The sequence below is a fragment of the Archocentrus centrarchus genome, chromosome 11, assembly GCF_007364275.1.
Source record: "Archocentrus centrarchus isolate MPI-CPG fArcCen1 chromosome 11, fArcCen1, whole genome shotgun sequence".
Classification (NCBI taxonomy): domain Eukaryota; kingdom Metazoa; phylum Chordata; class Actinopteri; order Cichliformes; family Cichlidae; genus Archocentrus; species Archocentrus centrarchus.
This window is the reverse complement of record NC_044356.1, coordinates 20049161-20069392: the sequence shown is the minus strand read 5'-3', so window position 1 is coordinate 20069392 and position 20232 is coordinate 20049161. Positions and strand designations below refer to the sequence as shown.

The 20232-nt window shown below is 40.4% G+C and overlaps 1 protein-coding gene across 1 annotated transcript in view; it reads right to left on the bottom strand.

The window, feature by feature from the left end:
- The window catches only part of gabbr2 (gamma-aminobutyric acid (GABA) B receptor, 2), a 184085-nt gene that overhangs the window by 1545 nt on the left and 162308 nt on the right, over positions 1-20232 (bottom strand). The window contains exons 14-18 of the mRNA XM_030741877.1: positions 11982-12092; positions 8128-8352; positions 7731-7913; positions 6941-7070; positions 3408-3525 (exon numbers count right to left, since the gene is read on the bottom strand). Coding sequence (XP_030597737.1) covers positions 3408-3525; positions 6941-7070; positions 7731-7913; positions 8128-8352; positions 11982-12092 — 767 coding nt within the window. The remainder of the gene's footprint in view (positions 1-3407; positions 3526-6940; positions 7071-7730; positions 7914-8127; positions 8353-11981; positions 12093-20232) is intronic.

Sequence of the window (20232 nt, the reverse complement as noted above, 5' to 3'; positions counted from 1 at the left end):
AAACAATGTCAGAGATTACAGTACTTTGACTCAAGTATTATATTAAAGTGTACAGCTGATTTTATTCAGTATTTTACAGAAATCTGCATTTTCTTTTCACATGGAATCAAATCATAATGGTGTTATTGTCAAGATGTTTGTCATAATACGGCTATGTGGCAGCAGGACAGGACCCCAGTGCAGGACTTGGGAGACAGGGACTGAACTCAAATGCTGCTTTATTGCAGGATAACACAGGGCAACTCAGATAATGTATACACACGAGGTAATCAGGGCAATGAGACACACCAGGGAAAACAGCTGAAACTAATCACAGAAGACGAGACAAGGAAAGTAACTGAATACAAGACACAAGAGACAGGAGACTATCAAAATAAAGCAGGAAGTAACAAACACAGAGACCAGGACGAAGACTTACAAACTTGATACAACAAAACAGGGAACCCAGGCAACCATGGGGACAGGACAAAAACAGGCATGGGAAAAGGCACCGGTCATCACCAGCTTCAAAGCCTTACTTTCTGCCTATCTATACAAAGTGTGCACTACTTTCTGCAGTGAAGAGTTCAGAGAATATTTACTAACACTGCATATGTACAAATCTGTGCGTAAATTGTGTGTACAAACATTTCACACACAAATTTCTGAACCTGAATTTGTTTGTAAACAAATTTAGAAGTGCATCTGACCATATGTACAAACAAATTATGAAGGCCTGACTGTCTTAGGACGTTTATATACTACTACTACTACTAATTATTAATATCATTATTATTGCCTTTAGGCCATTGTTTACAGTTTTTCACAACACCGCAAGCCACAAAATGCTCAGAATCACAATTAAATAAAAGAAATTTGCATGTCAAGAAAGCAAAATAATGAAAAAGTGTTGGCCTAAATTTTTCATTGCAGTGAGTTTGTCATTTTCAGCTGACAGATCATGCACTCCTTGTCCTCCACCTATTTTCTTTTTTCCCTTGTAGTCTGTCGGTCTTTTTTCATGTCAACTTTGATGCTCAGGCTTTGTTTTGTTTTTTTTCACTTGAGCCACACTGAGTGCCTCGAGGGAAACGATATTCGGAATCTCGTGAAAACTGTTTTTTTTTGTATGCAGTTGTTTTATTTTCTCCTGCTTTCTTGCCTTAGATGTGCAGGCTTCTCTTTTGCAATATTGTCACCACTTTCCCTGCTTTACCTGGAGGTAAATGTATTTCCTTATATAGAGAAATGGGGTGTAGCAATATGCAGATGATATGCAGATTGTCAGCAGATTGCACAAACCTGTTAGCATAAAAATGTTTCCACGCACATATTAGTAAATGAGGGTCAGTATGTTTGTTTATCAGGTTATGTCACTTTGTTGGCTAAATCTAGGGTCAAATTTGGGTCGGATCATTTTCAGATGTTTTTAATAAAGAAATTTACTCTTGCTGACCCTCTACCAGAGGTCTGAGTCATTTGCAAATTAGTGTCTTTGTAAGTTGAAATGTGTGTGCTCAGCTGTACCGTGGACTGTGCACTTCATCTGCTTTTAGTAATTCCTCCTGGATGAGTAACTTGAGCATCATATGGGATATGCAGAGCTGAGTTAAATTCATCGCAGGTCACCAGCACCCATCCGTAGCAATTTTTTTCCCCACAAATTAATTAACACATTAGTTATAAAGCTAGTCAGAGAATTAAAATTCTCACTAAGTAGTAAGCATCTTATTTTTCATTCATTTTAGTAATTAGAGCTCTCGCAGACAGATCTGATCCTGGAAGGCGGTGCGGCCGTGTGAGCTGGACGTTGCTCTCAATACAACAACGATTTTGTCACATTCTGGAAGTGGCATGTGCAGCGGACTCGCTCGGTTTACTATTAAAATGTTCATTATACATTTTCACACATACTAAGTTGCAGTGAGAAACTGAACAGAGAACAGAAAAGATGGATCAGAAAAGACTGGCATCTGGCATAGTATGCTTCCTACAAGCCCTCAGCAATTTCTTTAATTGTTTTCTGTGTATTCTTCAGCACCCTCCCTTCCAGCTCCTTCTCCTTACTAAGCCCCTAATCCACCGTTCCTCCTTCCACTGTAGCTTCTGGGATCGTCTGACAAAAAGAACATTTCATGCTTCCGCCTGGTGTGACAGTTTGCACCCTACCTCGCCAGAGCCATTGCCACTGCCAGCCATTTTCAAGAAAATTACATAACCAAATGCCGGTTATGTAAAAACCTAAGAGGGGGTAATGAGATTCAAGCTTGTTCAGCATTAAACGTAGTAAAATGTCTTAATTAGGAAAACTTAAATATTAATGGTCCTCAGGCCTAGTCAGTTATTCTGACCTGAGCTACTTGTGATGAAAACACAACAGCTCATGAAAGAATATCTTATAATTTTCGGGGTATATTTTTGAAATATCAGAAAAGGCACAGATGCTACACTTGACAATAACATGCGCCTGCATTTCTCATGTCACAAAATATTCATACCGCTCTATCTTTCTCTATTCATAACTCTTTTGTAACTTATTTATATTTGTCTCTCCATTCTCTTCTCTTTCTTTCCCTTCATCTTTCTTCCCTCCATGTGATCAAACATTCATGTGGCATGGGAACAGCTCCAAGTGTTCCTTTACTTCTGTTCTCCTCCCTGTCTATTTTCAGAGCTGCTTCCAATGCGAGCTGTAAATCAGTGGTTACATAAGCCTCTGCGAGTCTCTACCTTCTTCTTTTCTCCCCTCCTTCTTATCTCTGCCTCTCTTTTCTATCTAAACATATTTTTCTCTTAAAACATCTTCTCTCTGTAACTGCCCTCTCCTCAGTATTGTACCCTCCTCGCCTCTTATCTCCCCTCTCTTCATCCATCTATCCCTCCACATCCTGCATTCTCCTCCTGGGTTTGGTTAAACGTGTGTGGGAGGGAGACTTCTCAATGATGCATGAAGTGTCCCGCTCCCCATTCATGAAGTTGACATCCCTCAGTTTTGCTGCCTTATGAATAATAGGTGAATGCAGATCTGCATTTGAATGTTTTCAGAGTTCAGCTTCCTTTACAAGTTGGGACAACAAATCAATAAGCATCAATAAGCAGTTTGCATGCATCTCTATGTGTGCAAATTGTACATGCATATGTTTGTGTGTCTGGCTGTAAGTTGCAGGAAGTTCAGCGTACTTGGAGAATACGCATACACTCTATGAGGCTATACGCATGTTGAGGGTTGATGTATGTGAGTTGCGTGGGAGAGAAAAGTAGAGGGCCAGTCCATGCTTCCACAAAGCTCTGTTGCCAGAGCAACCGCCTGAAAGCTGCTGGTGGTTGTGCTACATGTGACGTGTCGTCTGATGAGAAAGCTGACAAGACAGAGGGAGAGGAGGGGAGGGACACATGGGTAGAGGTGCTAAGGAAATGGGAGATCTCACTGTTCTGGTGAGTTGATATCCTCGAGGGGACCTCTGTTTATTCTGGAAGGATCCATGGAGCCCCACTGCGCCTGTGGTTTCTGCTCGAGGTGGTTCTTCAGTATCGACTTCTCTCCATCTGCATGAAAACATGTGTCGACATCTTAAAGAAAATTACAGGCTGTCATCTGGACTGTCATGCTTTGTCACTCAGTCGTCGTAAGTTGAAAATGACCAGGATTTCAAATATGGCATTTACAGGTGGCTTTTACATTTGATTTGCAGACCGATATTTTGTAGCAAGTACCACTGTTTTATCTTGAACCAGAGTTCAACAGCAGCTTTCACTTCTAGGTGAAAATGGCCTCTCAATGAATGACCCCTGGAACCCTGCACTCTTTCTGTACTGCCCTGCCACAGGGCAAGAACATTTGCCAGTGAAAATTATCAATGGCATTTAAAGCTCGAAAAGTGGCAATAGAATTACCACCGTTAGATATAAAAGTTTTGCTATTTCTTGCAGCGCTGTTAATCTATACATAATAGCATTTAACCTATCAGACTAAAATCAGACCATGGCTGTCAACCTGTCAGAAAACCACACCTTAACTGTCATCTCCCGGTGTTCTTCAGCATGTGCTTGTACATATTCATGAAAACAGCTAGAGCGAGGGAGAGGTGGAGTGTTGCTTCTCACCCTTTGTGAGTGAGCGTAATCGCTGTTGACACAGCATTCTTCCCTTATAACAGCCACTCATTCACAGCCCCCGATACATTTAGACCAGCTCTCTTATGAATACTGATGACTACAGTTAGAAGCCAGTCGTGATGATGATGATGACTGTCAAGCATAAGTAGAACGAGGCTGGGAAAAGTTTATACGCTGATGATCTTTAAAGGAAGTTTAACGACCTGTGATTTTATTGCCGTAATGTGTGTCAGACTGACATTTGTGAGCAGCACCTAATGCGCACGCTCTCTGTTCTCTTCTTAAGAGAGAATTTCAACAACACAGAAGCTGATATGATTTTGTAAATCAGCATGTAAAAAGTAAAAATAAAAAATGCTTATTATATGTAGAATTCATGGGCTCAACACTTGGTATTATGTAACTCATACATAACAATATTTTCTCATTCAAAGAAAAAAGATACTTTTGATCATTATTTAATTTAATACATTTAAAATGATTCATTCTCAATACCCTATATTTTCTTTAACATACAGTGTATATTATATTGGGCTCTTCTTGCGTCTTAAAATAGACTCTGTTTTATGAGCCTGCACAATTTGATTTTAGTTCATTAAACTGAGCTTCATGTCAGCTTCCAGCTGCTGCCTTCACTTTAGACAGATTTTCCTCAACAAATGTAAAATAACAGGTAATGTGATGCATCCAAAGGTTTGACCTTTGAAACCACACATGAATGAAGCTTACGTGCATTCCTGGGTGTTCAGGCTGTTCATCACTCTGTTCCTCACTTCCGTTTTCCCACACTGCCAAATTCTGTCATCATCACTCTGGCCCAATCGTTTTCTTACCCACCTTCTGCAAGCCAATCAGCCTCTGCCCCGTGTGCTTTAAATGTGAGTGCTCTTCTGTCATTCTCCCTGTCAGACTCTCATTTGTGCGACCCGCCTCCACCCCATTTCCATCTCATCCTGGCCAGATAGAGATCCTCGTCCAAGTCTCCACCTGCTTCACCGCTGCCATCACTAGTGTCTAGACTGGCTGGAGTGTCCTGTCCTATTTCCTACCACCACTGGACTCCGCTCTGCTATGTAGCTTCATCAGAGTCTAACCACCAAATAGTTTATTACTCAAACTCTGTTCATTTCCTTCAGATGATCTTACCTTATTGAACTACATTGAACAGTGCACTGAGCCAGGCCACAGTAGTTTCATAGAATGAATTGTGTAATAGATTATTTAAAAGACAAATATAAAAGGAATCCCACAGATTGCAGCTCAATTCTTAATTGTTAACCAATTTAAATAATCCTGGAAATTACTTCCCATTTCCTGAGCTGCTCTACTGCCACAACATTCCACAATTCCAACATATTTCTTCTTCTTCTTCTTCTAGCTGCTCATCCCATAGCAGATCATCTGCCTCCATCTCACCCTATCCCTAACATCCTCCTCTGTCACACCAGCCCTCTGCGTGTCCTCCTTCACTACATTCATGAACTACTCTGAGGGCTTCCTCTTTTCCTCCTGCCTGACAGCTTCGTATTCAACAGTCACAATCATATTTCTATATAAAATTTATCATAGTATTGGCACCGTCATATATTATCAACAAATTACCTCATTTTAGAGGCCAAACAATACCTGGGCTCAAACAGGAAGGTGGATGCTTATTAGAAGACATACGAAAAAGGCAAGGGGGTAGAGAATACGCTAAAACACAAAAAAGAAGTATTACACACATTGTTGTGTGAATGTGCTCATTAAAAACCATCAGTTCATTGTGTAACTATGAACTTTCACAGATGAGGAACTTCTCAAACAATTCCAACGCGCTCTGCTCCCAATCGGCAGAATGAGCGCAGCTGTTGTGCTCTTTTACCTTCCCAAGCTCAGACAGATCCATTAGACACCCCTGAGAGCAGCTTTGTGCTGGCGTGTGCAGCAGACATGCTGGATCCAGCTGCTGTACATCAGCGTCACTCTGCGACTCTTAAAATGGTGCCTAATGCAAAGCAACGCTGCTGGGCTGTAACGACTCGCTGATTCAATTTGAGGCAGCCGACTTCATAATGTCTGCGATGCATGCATCAGTTTAAACGGCACAGGCAGAGGTTCGGAGGGTAAAATGCCACAAGCTCTCTCTACTGGATAAAACTGATAACTGATGCATCTTTATATTTTAGGACTTTAGGATTTAGTCCTCATGTTTCCAAATGCTAGTCTCACCCAGTGATGATTCACCTCAACTGAACTTTTCTTTACTTTTATCTGGTTCTTGACTTTGTTTCACAGACAGTCAACAACACTCCCCCCCAAAAAAATAATCAAGCGTATGCGAGGGTTTGAAAGTGAGGTGAGAGCAAGGTGTGACTACAATATGTGTTAAATTTGACAAACAGCAGTGGAGTATACGTATATTGAGGCACTGTAGCTAATCTCATGACTCATTATAGACGTCACAGGCGCTCCTGTGTCCCTCCTGCTGACAGGTGCTCCAGGAATAGAAAAAAAAAAAAGAAGTCAAGATGTTCCTTCATACAGCTGCTTTGAAAGCAGAATTAAAATCCTTTACTAAAACCACTGAATATGCAGATGCACTGTAACGGTAGTAAAGAATTAGTATTAGATAACGTATGTGAGGATTACTTTGAAACTGAAGGCAGTTTTGGATTTTATGATAGTCCTGAAACTGTGATGTAAACCACTGAACCACCTTTTGCATCACTTTGCAAGCGATTTTTCTCTAATGTGGAATATTTGTTGTGTAAAAGAAAAAAAAAGCGCCTCATATAGGAATGACACAGATAGCCAAACGGAGCTATGAAAACAGATACAAGGAAACATACAGCCAGTGTCTCACCTTTGCCATCTGTGAAGTTGCGTATGCTGAGAATGTTATTGGCATCTGAATAATGGTTCTGTTTAATGTAGGGAGTTTTCTCTGGCGTGTCCTGCAGCTGCATGGTCACCTCCTCCAGCTCTTTGTCCAACTTTTTAGACAGGAAAAACAGATGTTGTGTTAGTTCACCATTTTGTTTTAAGAAAAGTGGCTATTATAGTTGATGAAGTAAAGTAAGAATTTTCTGACCCCAAGTGTGCATAAATTATCCACAGAGACTCTGGCCTATAGACTGGTTATAGACTAAGGTTATCAGCCAAAATGACCCAATGTTTAGGTTCAACTGCTGCAAATGCTGCTTTCCCAAAACCTAGTAAAATCCTCCAAGACTCTGTGAATAGTTCCACAAACAAATCTGCAAACAAATCTTATGGAAAGCTGAGGTGATTGTTGAGGGATTTGTTTTAATGACACTCGGTGTAAGAGAGCGTTCACCAGCAGGACACATGAATGCAATTAGTACAAACACAATCTCTAAAAGGGATCATATTATTGTTCAATAAGAATAAACAAGTTACTGATATTTAAAAATTAACTGGCTACAGGACTTTTCACTGTTCAGTGGAGATTTGCCTTTTCTTCCTTCTCTTATTGAATCAGCACTCAATTACTGTACTTTAGTTATAATTATGCTTCAAATCTCTCCTTTGCACTAGTGTATTAAAAACCTTTCTGCCCACAGCCCTGCTCTCCTGTCCGAAAGATGATGAATGGCTAAAAGAAGAACACAAAGAAGATGTAACTGGCTCACCTCTGTTATCCTCATACGAAGGCGGTGGTTATCAGTTTGAAGGCCGTCCAGTCGGGACGTGTTGGCTTGGTTAACGCTGGTGACTGAGGTGGAGGTCTTGGAGTCTTCTTTCTTCTGGTTCTGGGTGAACTTTAATCTGCGGTTCTGGGTGGCTGCATCTGGGTTTGTTCTCATCGTAATTAGCTGAAAGAGGAGTTCTGGGCATTAGTCACAGCTGCACTCTGGGATAAAATTGCATGGGCTAGAAAAAAAAAAAATTAAAATCTACACATAAGTGTTTACACTGCATTTTACAGCTTCCAGGACTTAGTGGAGTGGCTGAGTGATAATTAAGAACTCCAGTTTATGCCATTGCAGAGTCTTTCAACCATGCTCTCTCTTTCCTACAAAAACTGACCTTGGGAACGAAGACCAGACAGAGCGTGATGGTGCTACAAAAGATGATCACCAGTGCTACAATGCAGAACTGGACGTTGGGCTGGTCCCTGGTCAGAAAAGACACTGCGGCGCCAATGATGCACATGATGCCAACGTTGTACACGCTCATTCCGATATACTTGCTGTCATTGAGAGCAGGAATGCTCACGTTCCTGGTTTCCCACGCCAGAAAACATCCAAACAGCTGTGAGAGGAAATAAAGGAATATCAGTTATAAGATGTTTCAGAGGAGATTACACAAAGATCTGAAAGACTTCGGTTATGGAAAGTCTGAACTCGTTTTTCTCCATCAGTAAAGTTTATACTGCTAGTTTAAATTTCTGTCTAAAGTCTTTCAGAAGAATTATTCAGTCTTAATTTATTTCTGATTGTTCATGCTAAACACTAATGGAGTGGAGGTCGTGAAGACATTTAATTTCACTTAGCTAGAAGCAGACAAAGATAAACTTCATTATATGATGATGCGGTAAAGAGCTGAGATATAATCTAAAGAGACAGCAGCTAGTTTCATGTCTGGAAAATTTTATGTGCGAGTGAATTGTTTGTTGCAGCAGCAGACTGCTGAATAATTCACAGTGAGCTGTGTAAGACGGCCTGCCTGCTTATTCAAAGTCTAAATCAGAGTTTGTGGAATGACAAGCAGAAGAATTAATAGAGCAGTCATCGAAGCTTAGTGTACCCGAGCTGTGTGAGAATATGGATGTCAGGTACGGGTGCGATGTGCTCGTATGTGTCCATATGTCAGTTTGCATGTGTGTGAAAGCAGGGATGACTCAAGCTGCAGAGGTTTAGAGGTGCCTCATAGAGTTGAGGGCTCCTGTCAATCACTTCACTCTAACTTTATGTACTGCTACACTTCTTTGTTCTTGTCTTATTATTTTACATGAAAGTCCTTGAGCTTATCCCTCTAACATCTCCTCGTTCCTTCCATCTTTCTTTTTTAGACATTTTTAGGTAGTATTTTTACCCAGCCTCCTCTTTATTCTTTCAATCTGCTTAAGATGAGTCATGCATCACAAAAATCAAACTTTTACTGACACTTAATGCTGTGGAACATTAAGTACGCACTTTAATTTTCTCCAATCTTGATTACTGTAACTCACTTTTCATGAGCATCTCTCAGTCCTCCCTAACCCACCTTCAGCTGGTCCAGAATGCGGCAGCTAGGGTGCTAACAAGACTAGCCAGCATTCACTCATCACTAATGTTCCTGCTGCCCTTCACTGGCTTCCAGTAAAATTCAGAATTCATTTTAAAGTTTTACTAATAACATACAAAACCTTACATGACCAGGCTCCTGCCTACAGTGGTACAGTATGCAAAAGTTTGGGCACCCCAACAGAAAAATGACATCAATATTTAGTAGATCCTCCTTTTGCAGAAATAACAGCCTCTAAACACTTCCTATAGCTTCCAATGAGAGTCTGGATTCTGGTTGAAGGTATTTTGGATCATTCTTCTTTACAAAACATCTCCAGTTCAGTCAGGTTTGATGGTTTCTGCGCATGGACAGCCCGCTTTAAATCACACCACAGATTTTCAATAATATTCAGGTCTGGGACTAAGATGGCCATTCCAGAACGTTGTAATTGTTCCTCTGCATGAATACCTTAGTAGATTTTGAGCAGTGTTTAGTGTTGTTGTCTTGCTGAAGTGTCCAGCCCCGGCGCAACTTCAACTTTGTCACTGATTCTTGAACATTGTTCTCAAGAATCTGCTGATATTGACTGGAATCCATGGGACCCTCAACTTTAACAAGATTCCCAGTACCTGCACTGGCCACACAGCTCCACCGCATGATGGAACCGCCACCAAATTTTACTGTGGGTAACAAGTGTTTGTCTTGGAATGCTGTGTTCTTTTTCCGCCATGCATACCGCCCCTTGTTATGTCCAAATAACTCAATTTTAGTTTCATCAGTCCACAGCACCTTATTCCAAAATGAAGCTGGCTTGTCCAAATGTGCTTTAGCATACTTCAAGCAACTCTTTGTGGCGTGTGTGCAGAAAAGGCTTCTTCTGCATTACTCTCCCATACAGCCTCTCCTTGTGCATAGTGTGCTGAATAGTTGAATGATGCACAGTGACACCATCTGCAGCAGGATGATGTTGTAGGTCTTTGGAGCTGCTCTGTGGGTTGACTGTGACTGTTCTCACCATCCTTCGCCTCTGCCTATCTGAGATTTTTCTTGGCCTGCCACTTCGGGCCGTCCATTTCCTCACTATGTTCCTCACAGTGGAAACTGACAGCTGAAATCTCTGAGAAAGCTTTTTGGATCCTTCCCCTAAACCATGATGTTGAACAATTTTTGTTTTCAGGTCATTTGAGAGTTGTTTTGAGGCTCCCATTTTGCCACTCTTCAGAGAAGATGAGAAACACTTGGCCACCTTAACCCTTTCTCATAATTGGATTCACCTGTGTATGTAGGTCAAGGGTCAATGATCTTACAAAACAAATTTTGTGTTCCAGTAATTAGTGCTAAAGGTGTTCAAATCAATAAAACGACAAGGGTGCCCAAACTTATGCACCGGCCTAATTTTGTTTAAATAATTATTGCACACTTTCTGTAAATCCTATAAAGTTCATTTCACTTCTCAAATATCACTGTGTTCGTCTGCTATATGATATATTTAACTGAAATTGCTGATCCGGACAACCAATGATTTATAAAGGAAAATCATGAAAATTTTCAAACATTTGCATACCACTGTATGTAGCAGACCTGCTGACACCTTATTCTAGGAGCATTGGAACAGCTGTCCTCAGATCAGCTGAATTTGTGGTTCGTTTTCAGTGACCGTTGAAAACTCATATTTATAGGTTAGTGTTTCCTTACACTTTTACCCATTATTTTTGGCACTTGCTCTTCTAATGTGTGTATGGAAGGGTAAGACTGTCTGTTTTGACATGTACATTTATCTTTAATGTGTGGTTTTATCCAAACTGAAGCACCTTGTTTTAGAAAGTGCGATACAAATAAAGTTGTACAGCACTGTCACAGCTCACCACAGGTGTTTTGAGGCGTGTGTATTTTACAGTTTCTCCTGCTTCATGGAGAAACTGTAAAGGACGCATTATGTAGCAATGATAATAAGTACATATCCAGAGTTTGCCTGTAGTATCAGCCGTGCTCTGCTGCTGAGCTTAAAGTAACACAGATTATTCAAATGAAATCACTGAGGAAAGCCATTTAGTCAACAGTAAATCAGTATCGCTGAGCCAAAAAGACAGAAATGTAATTCAGTTTAATGTCTATAAGCGTTAAATCAGTAGCAGTTACAACAAGAGGCAGCCAAGCCATGAGCTGATACCAGTGCAAATTAAACAAATAGTCTGACATTTTGCAAACTGCGTCCTTTCATTCAGTCTCTCAAAGCTTCTTGTGTTTTCTTATAGATTGTTCTCTTTCAAGGTCTTTGTAGTGCAGAGGCACCTGGACATTTCTCAAGGTGTTTTGAAATCCATATTACTCAATTATGTTTACTGTCTCTCCATTTTGACTTTTTCAATATTTCCATGTTAGCTATTTATTGCTTAATATTACCGTATTGTTATATTTGACATAAGTTGCGTGTCTGTGCAAAATGAAAAAAGGATCTCTTGTTCCTTCTGCAGTTTGCTCCACTTTTCCCTGGTTAAAGGTGTGTTTCATAGACTGTCTCCTTATCCAAATTGAGGGTGTAAATATACAAAGTTTACACTACAGACAGATTGTAAAACCCCTTCAGGAAATTCCAAGCCACAACTGCAGATACCTTTGCATTTAGTATGTATGCATCCAGACGGTGACTACATGACGAAACGTTTTCTCACCATTAGCAGTCCCTTGTAGGCATAGACGATGCCCAGCCAAATGGTCATGTGGGTGTTCTCACAGTGCTCCAAGAAGGGACGGATGGCAATGTCTCGGCCTTGGGGGTCAGCCTGTTGACAACACAACAAATAAACAGGGTCTGAGTACAGCACCCACAAAAGTACCAAATACATTCTCATCCCAGAGTGGCAAATACAGCTGCTCTTCCAGCAGACGCTGGTGTTATAAAGATACACAGCAGTCAAGTTAGGTAGGTTTTCCTTCTCTTTTGCCTTCCGTGGCTGCTTGATTAGTTTAAAGTGCCCAAACCACTTGGTTATGAGTAGAAAAAGATTGTCGTTGTTCCTTCACAACATTAACCCGACATGTTGAAAGACAACATTTAACTGTGAAGGCAAGGGGAGTGCCGCCCACTTCGCTATTGCACTGACAAACACTGTCACTAGAAGAAATGCTAAAACCAAGAGAGAAACACTCCAAATGAGCTCTAAATAAAGAAAGCCCTCCATAAGCCTTTTAGCTGTTCTTGCATCAGTTTTCTCTTTGCAGGTATTTCACAAAGGAAATACAAACTATCTGCTGCTCCTGCAAATGCAGGGATGTCTGTGATCTGACATCCAGGTGTGAAATCAAACTCTTTCCCATCATGGCCACTGGGCCTCTCCAAAGTCAGCTAAAGTTAAATTAATCTGTGCTTAGGATGCTAATGGGCACAACTAATGAAGCTTATTCATTAATGTGATTTACACCTCCTCCTTTCTTTCTTGTTTCTCACTCAGTCTCCGTCACGCTATCGCTTAATCCTGCCATCGTCTCTCTTTTCAGTGCCACTTGTCTTGCGCCACAGCTCATGACACAAGTGACTTGCAGGGCAAATTAGCACCCGTGGTGGGTATTAATACACTAAAATACGTCACCTCCCTTTTCCCTTCTTCGCTCTCTGCTAGGCACACCTTTTGAAAAGCCATTATTAAGAGCATTAGTTTGGCCTATGTGGACTCATCTGAGACCACTCCAATATATCAATTGTGAGGCACCTGGGGCGAGGCTGGGCATAATGCCATGCTACTCTCTAGGACTGTGCATGTTTATTATTTGCAGTAAGACATGTCTAATGTCCCAGCAGATGGTGTGCGAGCATAAGTGCGTTTATACAAACAGTACAATATTTCACGAAATGCAGTTTATTATCAAATTCCTGGGGAAGATTAAAAGAAGAGTGAATAATAATAAGCTCACGTGAATGTTCTCAACCATTCATAAAAACACACCGACACACGCACATCCCTCTAGGTGCTGCAAAATACCTCTTGCACTAGTCATTCTGACATGAATATTCTCCATTCAGCTCACATTAATGGTGATTACAGCTATTCAGGCTTTCCTTCATGACCTTGATGGATTCATATTAGTGGTTCTCTATAGGATGATGACTTAAAATGGGAAATTGGTGCTTAAAGAGGTGCCCTGATTTACCCAATAGAAAGAATGAAAATGGGCCCATAACCCATCACTTCTGGATTTCCTTGGCGTGTTCTGTTATAGTAGTTCTCTAGTTTTTATTCCCATTCCTCTGCCTTGGAAATACAACTTCCACAGCATTCCCTATTCAGCTTCCCTTTGCTGCTTTTTTTTCTTTCAAATGCTCAACTCTGCACAGGATTACATATGCAGTTAGTTAAACATCGCAGATAGTTTGCAAATAAATAAATAAATAACTACTAGGCAGGACCCCCCCCCCCCAAACAACAACTTCTTTTCCACAATCTTCAAAACTTCTGATGTCTCAAAGCAGAAACACACTGAAGGTTGAGGATGACTTCGGCGGCAGCGAGTTCACACACTTTGTCAAAGCACTCTTGTAACCCCTTCTGAGAGTTTCTGTGGCAGCCGTGTGGTTCATGTCGCTCACGTCTGTGAATATGCTGGAGTTTTGGATTCTTGTTAGCTTTGGGTGAACGACTGATGGAGCTGGGTTTCTCCTTTAAAAGCCATCGAGAAGGTAGAAACCCGGGAAAGTGGGGCAGGAGATGACGCACAGAGAGGCTTTTTTTTTTTTTTTTTTTTTTTTCTGCATGGAACCACAATTAGTTGACACAGTACAGAAAAGGAATACTAAGATTTTCATTGTGCAGCTACAGGGAACTTCTACTTTCATCTTATTTTTAGCTTCGTAATGCTTTGAGCATGAGAATATCTGTTCATCCGTTATGCATGAGATGTCCTGGTTTAGCCAACTCTCAGGGCAGTTGCAGGTTACTGGTTTCATCTCTGGTCATAGGAAGTAATGCGGTTTTAAACAATAAAAACAAGTGATGTACGGCCTGCTGACTACACTGGACTGGAGGGCGATGTTTTTCTCCTACTTATACACAATACAGACATCGCTAAAGTGAAATACATACACTCATCTGTTTGTTCAAGCCAAGTATTGCTTTTGTTGCAGAAGGCAACAGTTTTGAAGCACTTTCAACATGTCTGAGTGGAATACCCACCATCACATTATTGCACAATATTGGTTAAATATCTTGTTTCACTAGAGAGCACTGCAAAATATTTCTCACCTATCATTGTTGCACAAATATATAAAAATGAGTTTAACCAAAAGAGTATTCAGCTAAATTTTATTGAGGTTGATCTATTTTTTTTTTCTTTTCATGTGTGATCAGTAATTTGATCCCTCATTCTGTGATTATGCACAGTCAGACCTATGTTGAAGCAGATTTTATTACGGGGCTTTACTAACAGGAGAAGAAGACCGGCTTCATCAGTGTTTTAAACTCACAGATGGAGCCGATAAAAAAAAAATAACAATCGGTCTTCTTTGATCTAACGTTCCAGTCCTACTAGTTCTTCTGACCTCAAACATCCCACAAGCAATAAACAACCTGTAAAGACTAAGCCTTAAGACATTTATCTAATGGACACATGGCTGAATGACAAACGCTCACTCCTTTAACCAGCAGATAAAATCAGCAGTGTTACATTCTGTTACAGAAAAGATCACACTGAAAAGTTGTTAAGATTGATTGAGACATTATTTTAATTTAATAACACTACATAACGGGCGATATATGATGCAATTTCACAGCATTTACTGTCTAACTCCTCAGAATTTATGGCGTCATTATACTTGTGCAAATCAGCGGCTGAATTATGTAGCATCACCTTTAATGTCTCTTGACATATATTCTATGTATCTCTTGTACTTCGGACCGCACTGTTTGTGGCAACATTTAAATAAGCACAGATGTTAAACTTGGCAACTTTTTTTCTCAGATTTTTACTTTAATTTGTCACACTGTGTAAAGATCTAAAGAAACTAAACACCAGATATTCATAATGAACCTTTGATTCACGTTGTTTTGTTTGATCCATGTTCACAATGTGCTCAATGCTCTTGAGCGCTTTTGCACTGAACAGCTTTCCTGCCTCCTCTGCATCTTTGTCATTTTTGTGTATTTGCGTTTTTTTTTCTTTTTGGCTGAGCAGCCTCTTATTTCGACAACAATGCTCCGGGAAGTCACACTTCTTGCAAATCATTTTATTCGTTCAATACGAGCGACACATTCTGCATCAGCGCTCTTTGCATAGTTGCAGCTCCAAGCAAACTTGTGTCACTAACAACTAAATGATAAGACAAAATGAGATATAATGCTTATTAGGCTTGGGTCTCTATCGCAGCAGAGCAGACAGGAGCTCTCGCCTTTTGGAGAAAAGCTGTCTGGGGAGTTGCCAGGCAACAGGGCTGTTGGCGGCAGGCGGTGGTGATGGCGGTAAAAGTGCCGGTTCACTGTCATTTTTCAGAGCATTAGCCTTCTAACGGGATCACTCTGGGAGGGCTGCAGCAGCCACAGTGCTGGCAGATTGTCTATGGAGAGATGGATCTAGATGAAGCGATCGAGGGAGTGATAGAAGAGGGAGGAAGAAATGAAGGGTGGGATGGAGAGAAGACCGGAGCAAGAAGTATGTATGGAAAGAGGGAATGTGAAATAAGTGGAGTAATCGAGGGAACAACTAGACTGAGAAATAGATGCTGCTGATCATGTTTCCTCAAAGGGAAAAAAAGACATCAAAATTATCATTGGAAAGGTGGAGATAAAGATTAGGATTCCAGCTATTTGATATGTTATTAATAATGTGGATATTCGGACAAATGCATATCATGGTTTTGCAAAGCTGGAAACAGATGAATGTTTATTGTTTATCATTCTTGACTGCAGTTGTTTTAGCCCATTTGCTACACTGTTACAAGTGGCAAAAAAACAAAAAACAAAAAAAAAAAAAAAAAAAAACCTTCTTGAAAGCACAAAAACTAAAATTAGCCATTTCTATTGTTGGCCATTTTGTCTTCCAGCTCCTGTAACTAAGCTTATGAACGGGATTCTGTTCAGCAAGTGACTGAAGTTTCCTGTTACTACGCAACAACGATGAGCCTTTGTACCAAAATAAAACTCGTCATGAATATGTTCATTGTGATGAATTATCTATCTCAAAAAGAAGTCCTTTCTTTTTTTTCTTTCCCCGAGTTGATTCTCACACTGAACTGAATTAATTAAAAGACAGAGCTGCCTGAAAGGAAGGTTTCAAAAACCTAAACCGAATGATGTGTTTGGAAAATTTCATCTGTTCACTAAAGCCTCATTAAATGTTGTCATGTTCCTTTGAAGTCATTTAAAAGCTGAAAAGAGCTTAAAGAAAAACAAGAGCCACATGGAGAATCCTGCCTTTCTGTTTCCCCTGACTCTGTAAGTGGGGCTACTGGGGCTTGCTCTAAGATCTGGATCTCGATCTGACTATATCACGCCCCCTAGCCTACTGGACAGCAAGAATAGATAGACCAACACGTGAGGGAGGAAATGGAGAGCTCACTCATTGTCACCTGCAGCTACTTCACACAGAGGTGTGTCTATGTGTCAATGTGAAACATATGTCATTCTGGGTGCCAGCTTGTGCACATTCTGTGAGCAGAAATGTGTACCATGACTGAGCTTGTGTGTGTTCTGCAATGTGTAGACATATGTGTAGGGATAGGCTATTACCCAAAGACTGAATGGAAGCGCTCCATCACTCATACCAGCAATTACAACACGGGAGGTTTCACTGTGGTGAAAGAACGAGGGAGAGATGACGACAAAGATGGGTCTTTTGGCTGGGCTTTGCGACAATTTATGTCAGTGTAACATTCTAAAAAAAAGACAAAAATGACTGTGATGAAAAATGACTGAGAGAAAACCGGGAACAGTGCTGAAAATGGGATTCACTGAAAAGAAAACGGTCTACGGTGGCATTTCTTTTAAATCCCTGTTTGAAATTACTGTATTTACTCCAGAGATTAAAAAAAGTTACATATATGCCTAAATTATTTGGACTTTATCTCAGAATAGTGAGCAATGTTGTATGTTGTTCATCTCATAAGAATAGAACTACTTGGATTTTATGATTCGCGATTGGTAATGTGTTGAACGTCAGCGGGTGGCATTGCGGTTTTCCGATGCCAAGGAAACTGGCCCAGCCAACTGTTTGCCTGGGCACGGGGACAGAGAGAGAAACGCACTGATACAGTGCTGTCTGATGGATAGAGATGTCAGACGACCACGTTATCCTGTGTGGTGCGCACTGTTTTCAGACATGAAAACATAGACATTTATTTATTTATTTATTTTTTAGCATTTTTAGCTTTAAAATGGTTTTAGGAGAGACCCAAGAAGTTCTTTGTATACTGCAATATAGTTTATTTCATACTGAGGAAAGTCAACTGGAAGTATTTAGCATACTGATAATAAGTGAAAAGGATGTAGGCACTTATAGGATTGAATGAAGAAGAAATGAATAAAAAAATAAGGATGAGAAATTAGGAGAGTGGCAGGTGGGAAAAAAACCCACATCAAAACCCCCAGAAGGCAAAAAGATGATAAGATAAAAGACATCCTGGCGCCAGAGTAATTTGTAGGAACTCATTTGAGAAAGAGCCAGGACCGTTTTCATGAACCCCCTAAGAAATTTTGAACAGCAGTAAAGGCCTTTAGACAAGCAGAAAGGAGCAGTGCATAGTTGGTAATTAGCTCAGCTAGTTGGACATGGAAGATGACACCAGTTCATGCCAAAAAGAGAGAGACCATTTAGGAGCTTTTTTTTTTTTCCCTCTTTTTTTCTAGATCCAACAACAGAAACGACTACATATCCATGCATAACCCAGATGTCAACCTTTTTACAAATAAGCGACGATTACTGCTACGTCACTGGAAGTCCATTTTCAATACATGTGCAATGCAATCTTCAAGATTTCATATTTTACTTCTGGTAACTTTTATAATTCTCAGCAATCAAATTCTTATACTTTCTATATTTTACCGGCAGGAAAAAAAAAAAGAAAAAAAAATTCTTTTTACGCTGCACAGTCCGATCTGACGCTGCAGTAACACTGGCAACATGAAATAAAGCTATAGCCAAAAGTGTTGCACTTGAAATTAACGCTTTAAAATTTGCCTTTTATTTCCCTACAGAATTAAGGGCATTTGTAAAAACACACCAAATTTCATTTTTCCATGTCACTCATCTCATTTGGAATTTTTAAAATGGAAAAAAAAAAGAAAGAAAAAAAGTCACCTTCCTGTGGAAACATGAATATACAGCCATATACAACCTAGTGACTCATGACTCCCTAATCATTCACGACCTCCCAGAATATTTTTGTGAATAGAAACACATTTTTATATCAGAAGAAGAGCAGGAAGTTAGATTTTTAAAACTATCACATGATGTGAAAACACTGATCGCTGGAATAGTTCATCATTGGTGAGGACAGTGTTAATCTAGTTAGTTTAGGACATGGACATTTTAATCTAAAACAATAGCACGCGGCAGCTTATGTCGTTTTTAAATGCATTGGACTGCTAACGCTGAATTGCATATTTATTATCTGACTGTTTTTCAGTGCCATGTTTTGTAAAAAACAAACAAACAAACAACAACAAAAATAGTCCTTTGTGATGCATCCATAAATAGAGTGATGCTGAAAAAAGTCTAATTCTGAATCTCATCTCACCTCCCTACAGAGGTGATGAGCTTGATAAAAGACATTTCCACACTTATGTATTTATCAGGCACTTTGCTGTTCAGCAGCAGCAAAGCATCTGACTGTGTCACCTGATCAGGCTCATCAGATGACAAACGTGACATGACGTACAAAAATCACCTGTCAGTGTCTAAAAGATATAAATCAAATGGTACATGGACTGGTACTTATATAGTGCTGTTCTACTCTATATGAGCATTGTTTTTTTTTTGTTTTTTTTACTACATGCCCCATTCACCCAGCACTTTTTTGTTATTCTGTGGCCTAGGCACATTCTAACAATCACAAATACACACTCAGATGGATTCATCAGGAGCAATTTGGGGTTCAGTATCTTGCCCAGGGACACTTCAGTGATTTGGACTGGAGGAGGCACGGATTAAACCACTGCCCTTCTGATTGGTAGATGAGCTGCTCTATCTCCTGAGCCAAGGCTGATCATTTTAGGCCTAACTTACACTTACACATCATCTCCATGTTACCAGAGGGGATGCCCCCTACTGGCCATAAGGATAAATACCGTTTTAAGCAACTTGCCTGTGATTCACTTTTGAGATCCCGAGGCTAGGTTCTTACTTTACAAACAGTCTTTAGGTGTCTTTCCTAATTTGTCACACAGAAACACCTTTTCAGGGCCCCTTGCTATTACATTTTCATGCACTGCATCATTCATCAGTGTGTAAGGTTACTGATTAGGGTGGCATATTTCAACCCAAACCTCAATCTTTTACTTAAAACACCGTGTTCTCAGCATGAGAGTGAGAAATGAGCAGAAGAAAGAATAAGCCATCAGGGAAGGAGGGAGCTGCGGGAGAGAGCTGAGGGACAGAAAAGGGTGGCCTAGTGAGGCTGACCTACATGCAGGAGGGGCCATGGTGGCAGGGCAGCAACATGCCACTGGCACTCCAAGTTGTGGGTCTCAGCCATCCCACTTCACAGTGTATGAGAACACCATCCAACTGTGCGCGTGTGTATTTGTGCATGTGTATGGGTGAAAGAGCTTGTGTGTGTTTTACTGTAGTGTCCTAGTCATACCAGATAGGTGACCAGGATATTCCACTCCAGTGCATCTTCACAGATATTATTCTGCCTCACTTCAGAGAGAGAACAAGGTAGAGGTGGAAGAGGGAAAAAAATACGATAGCGGCAAAACATAAAAATAAAACACAACA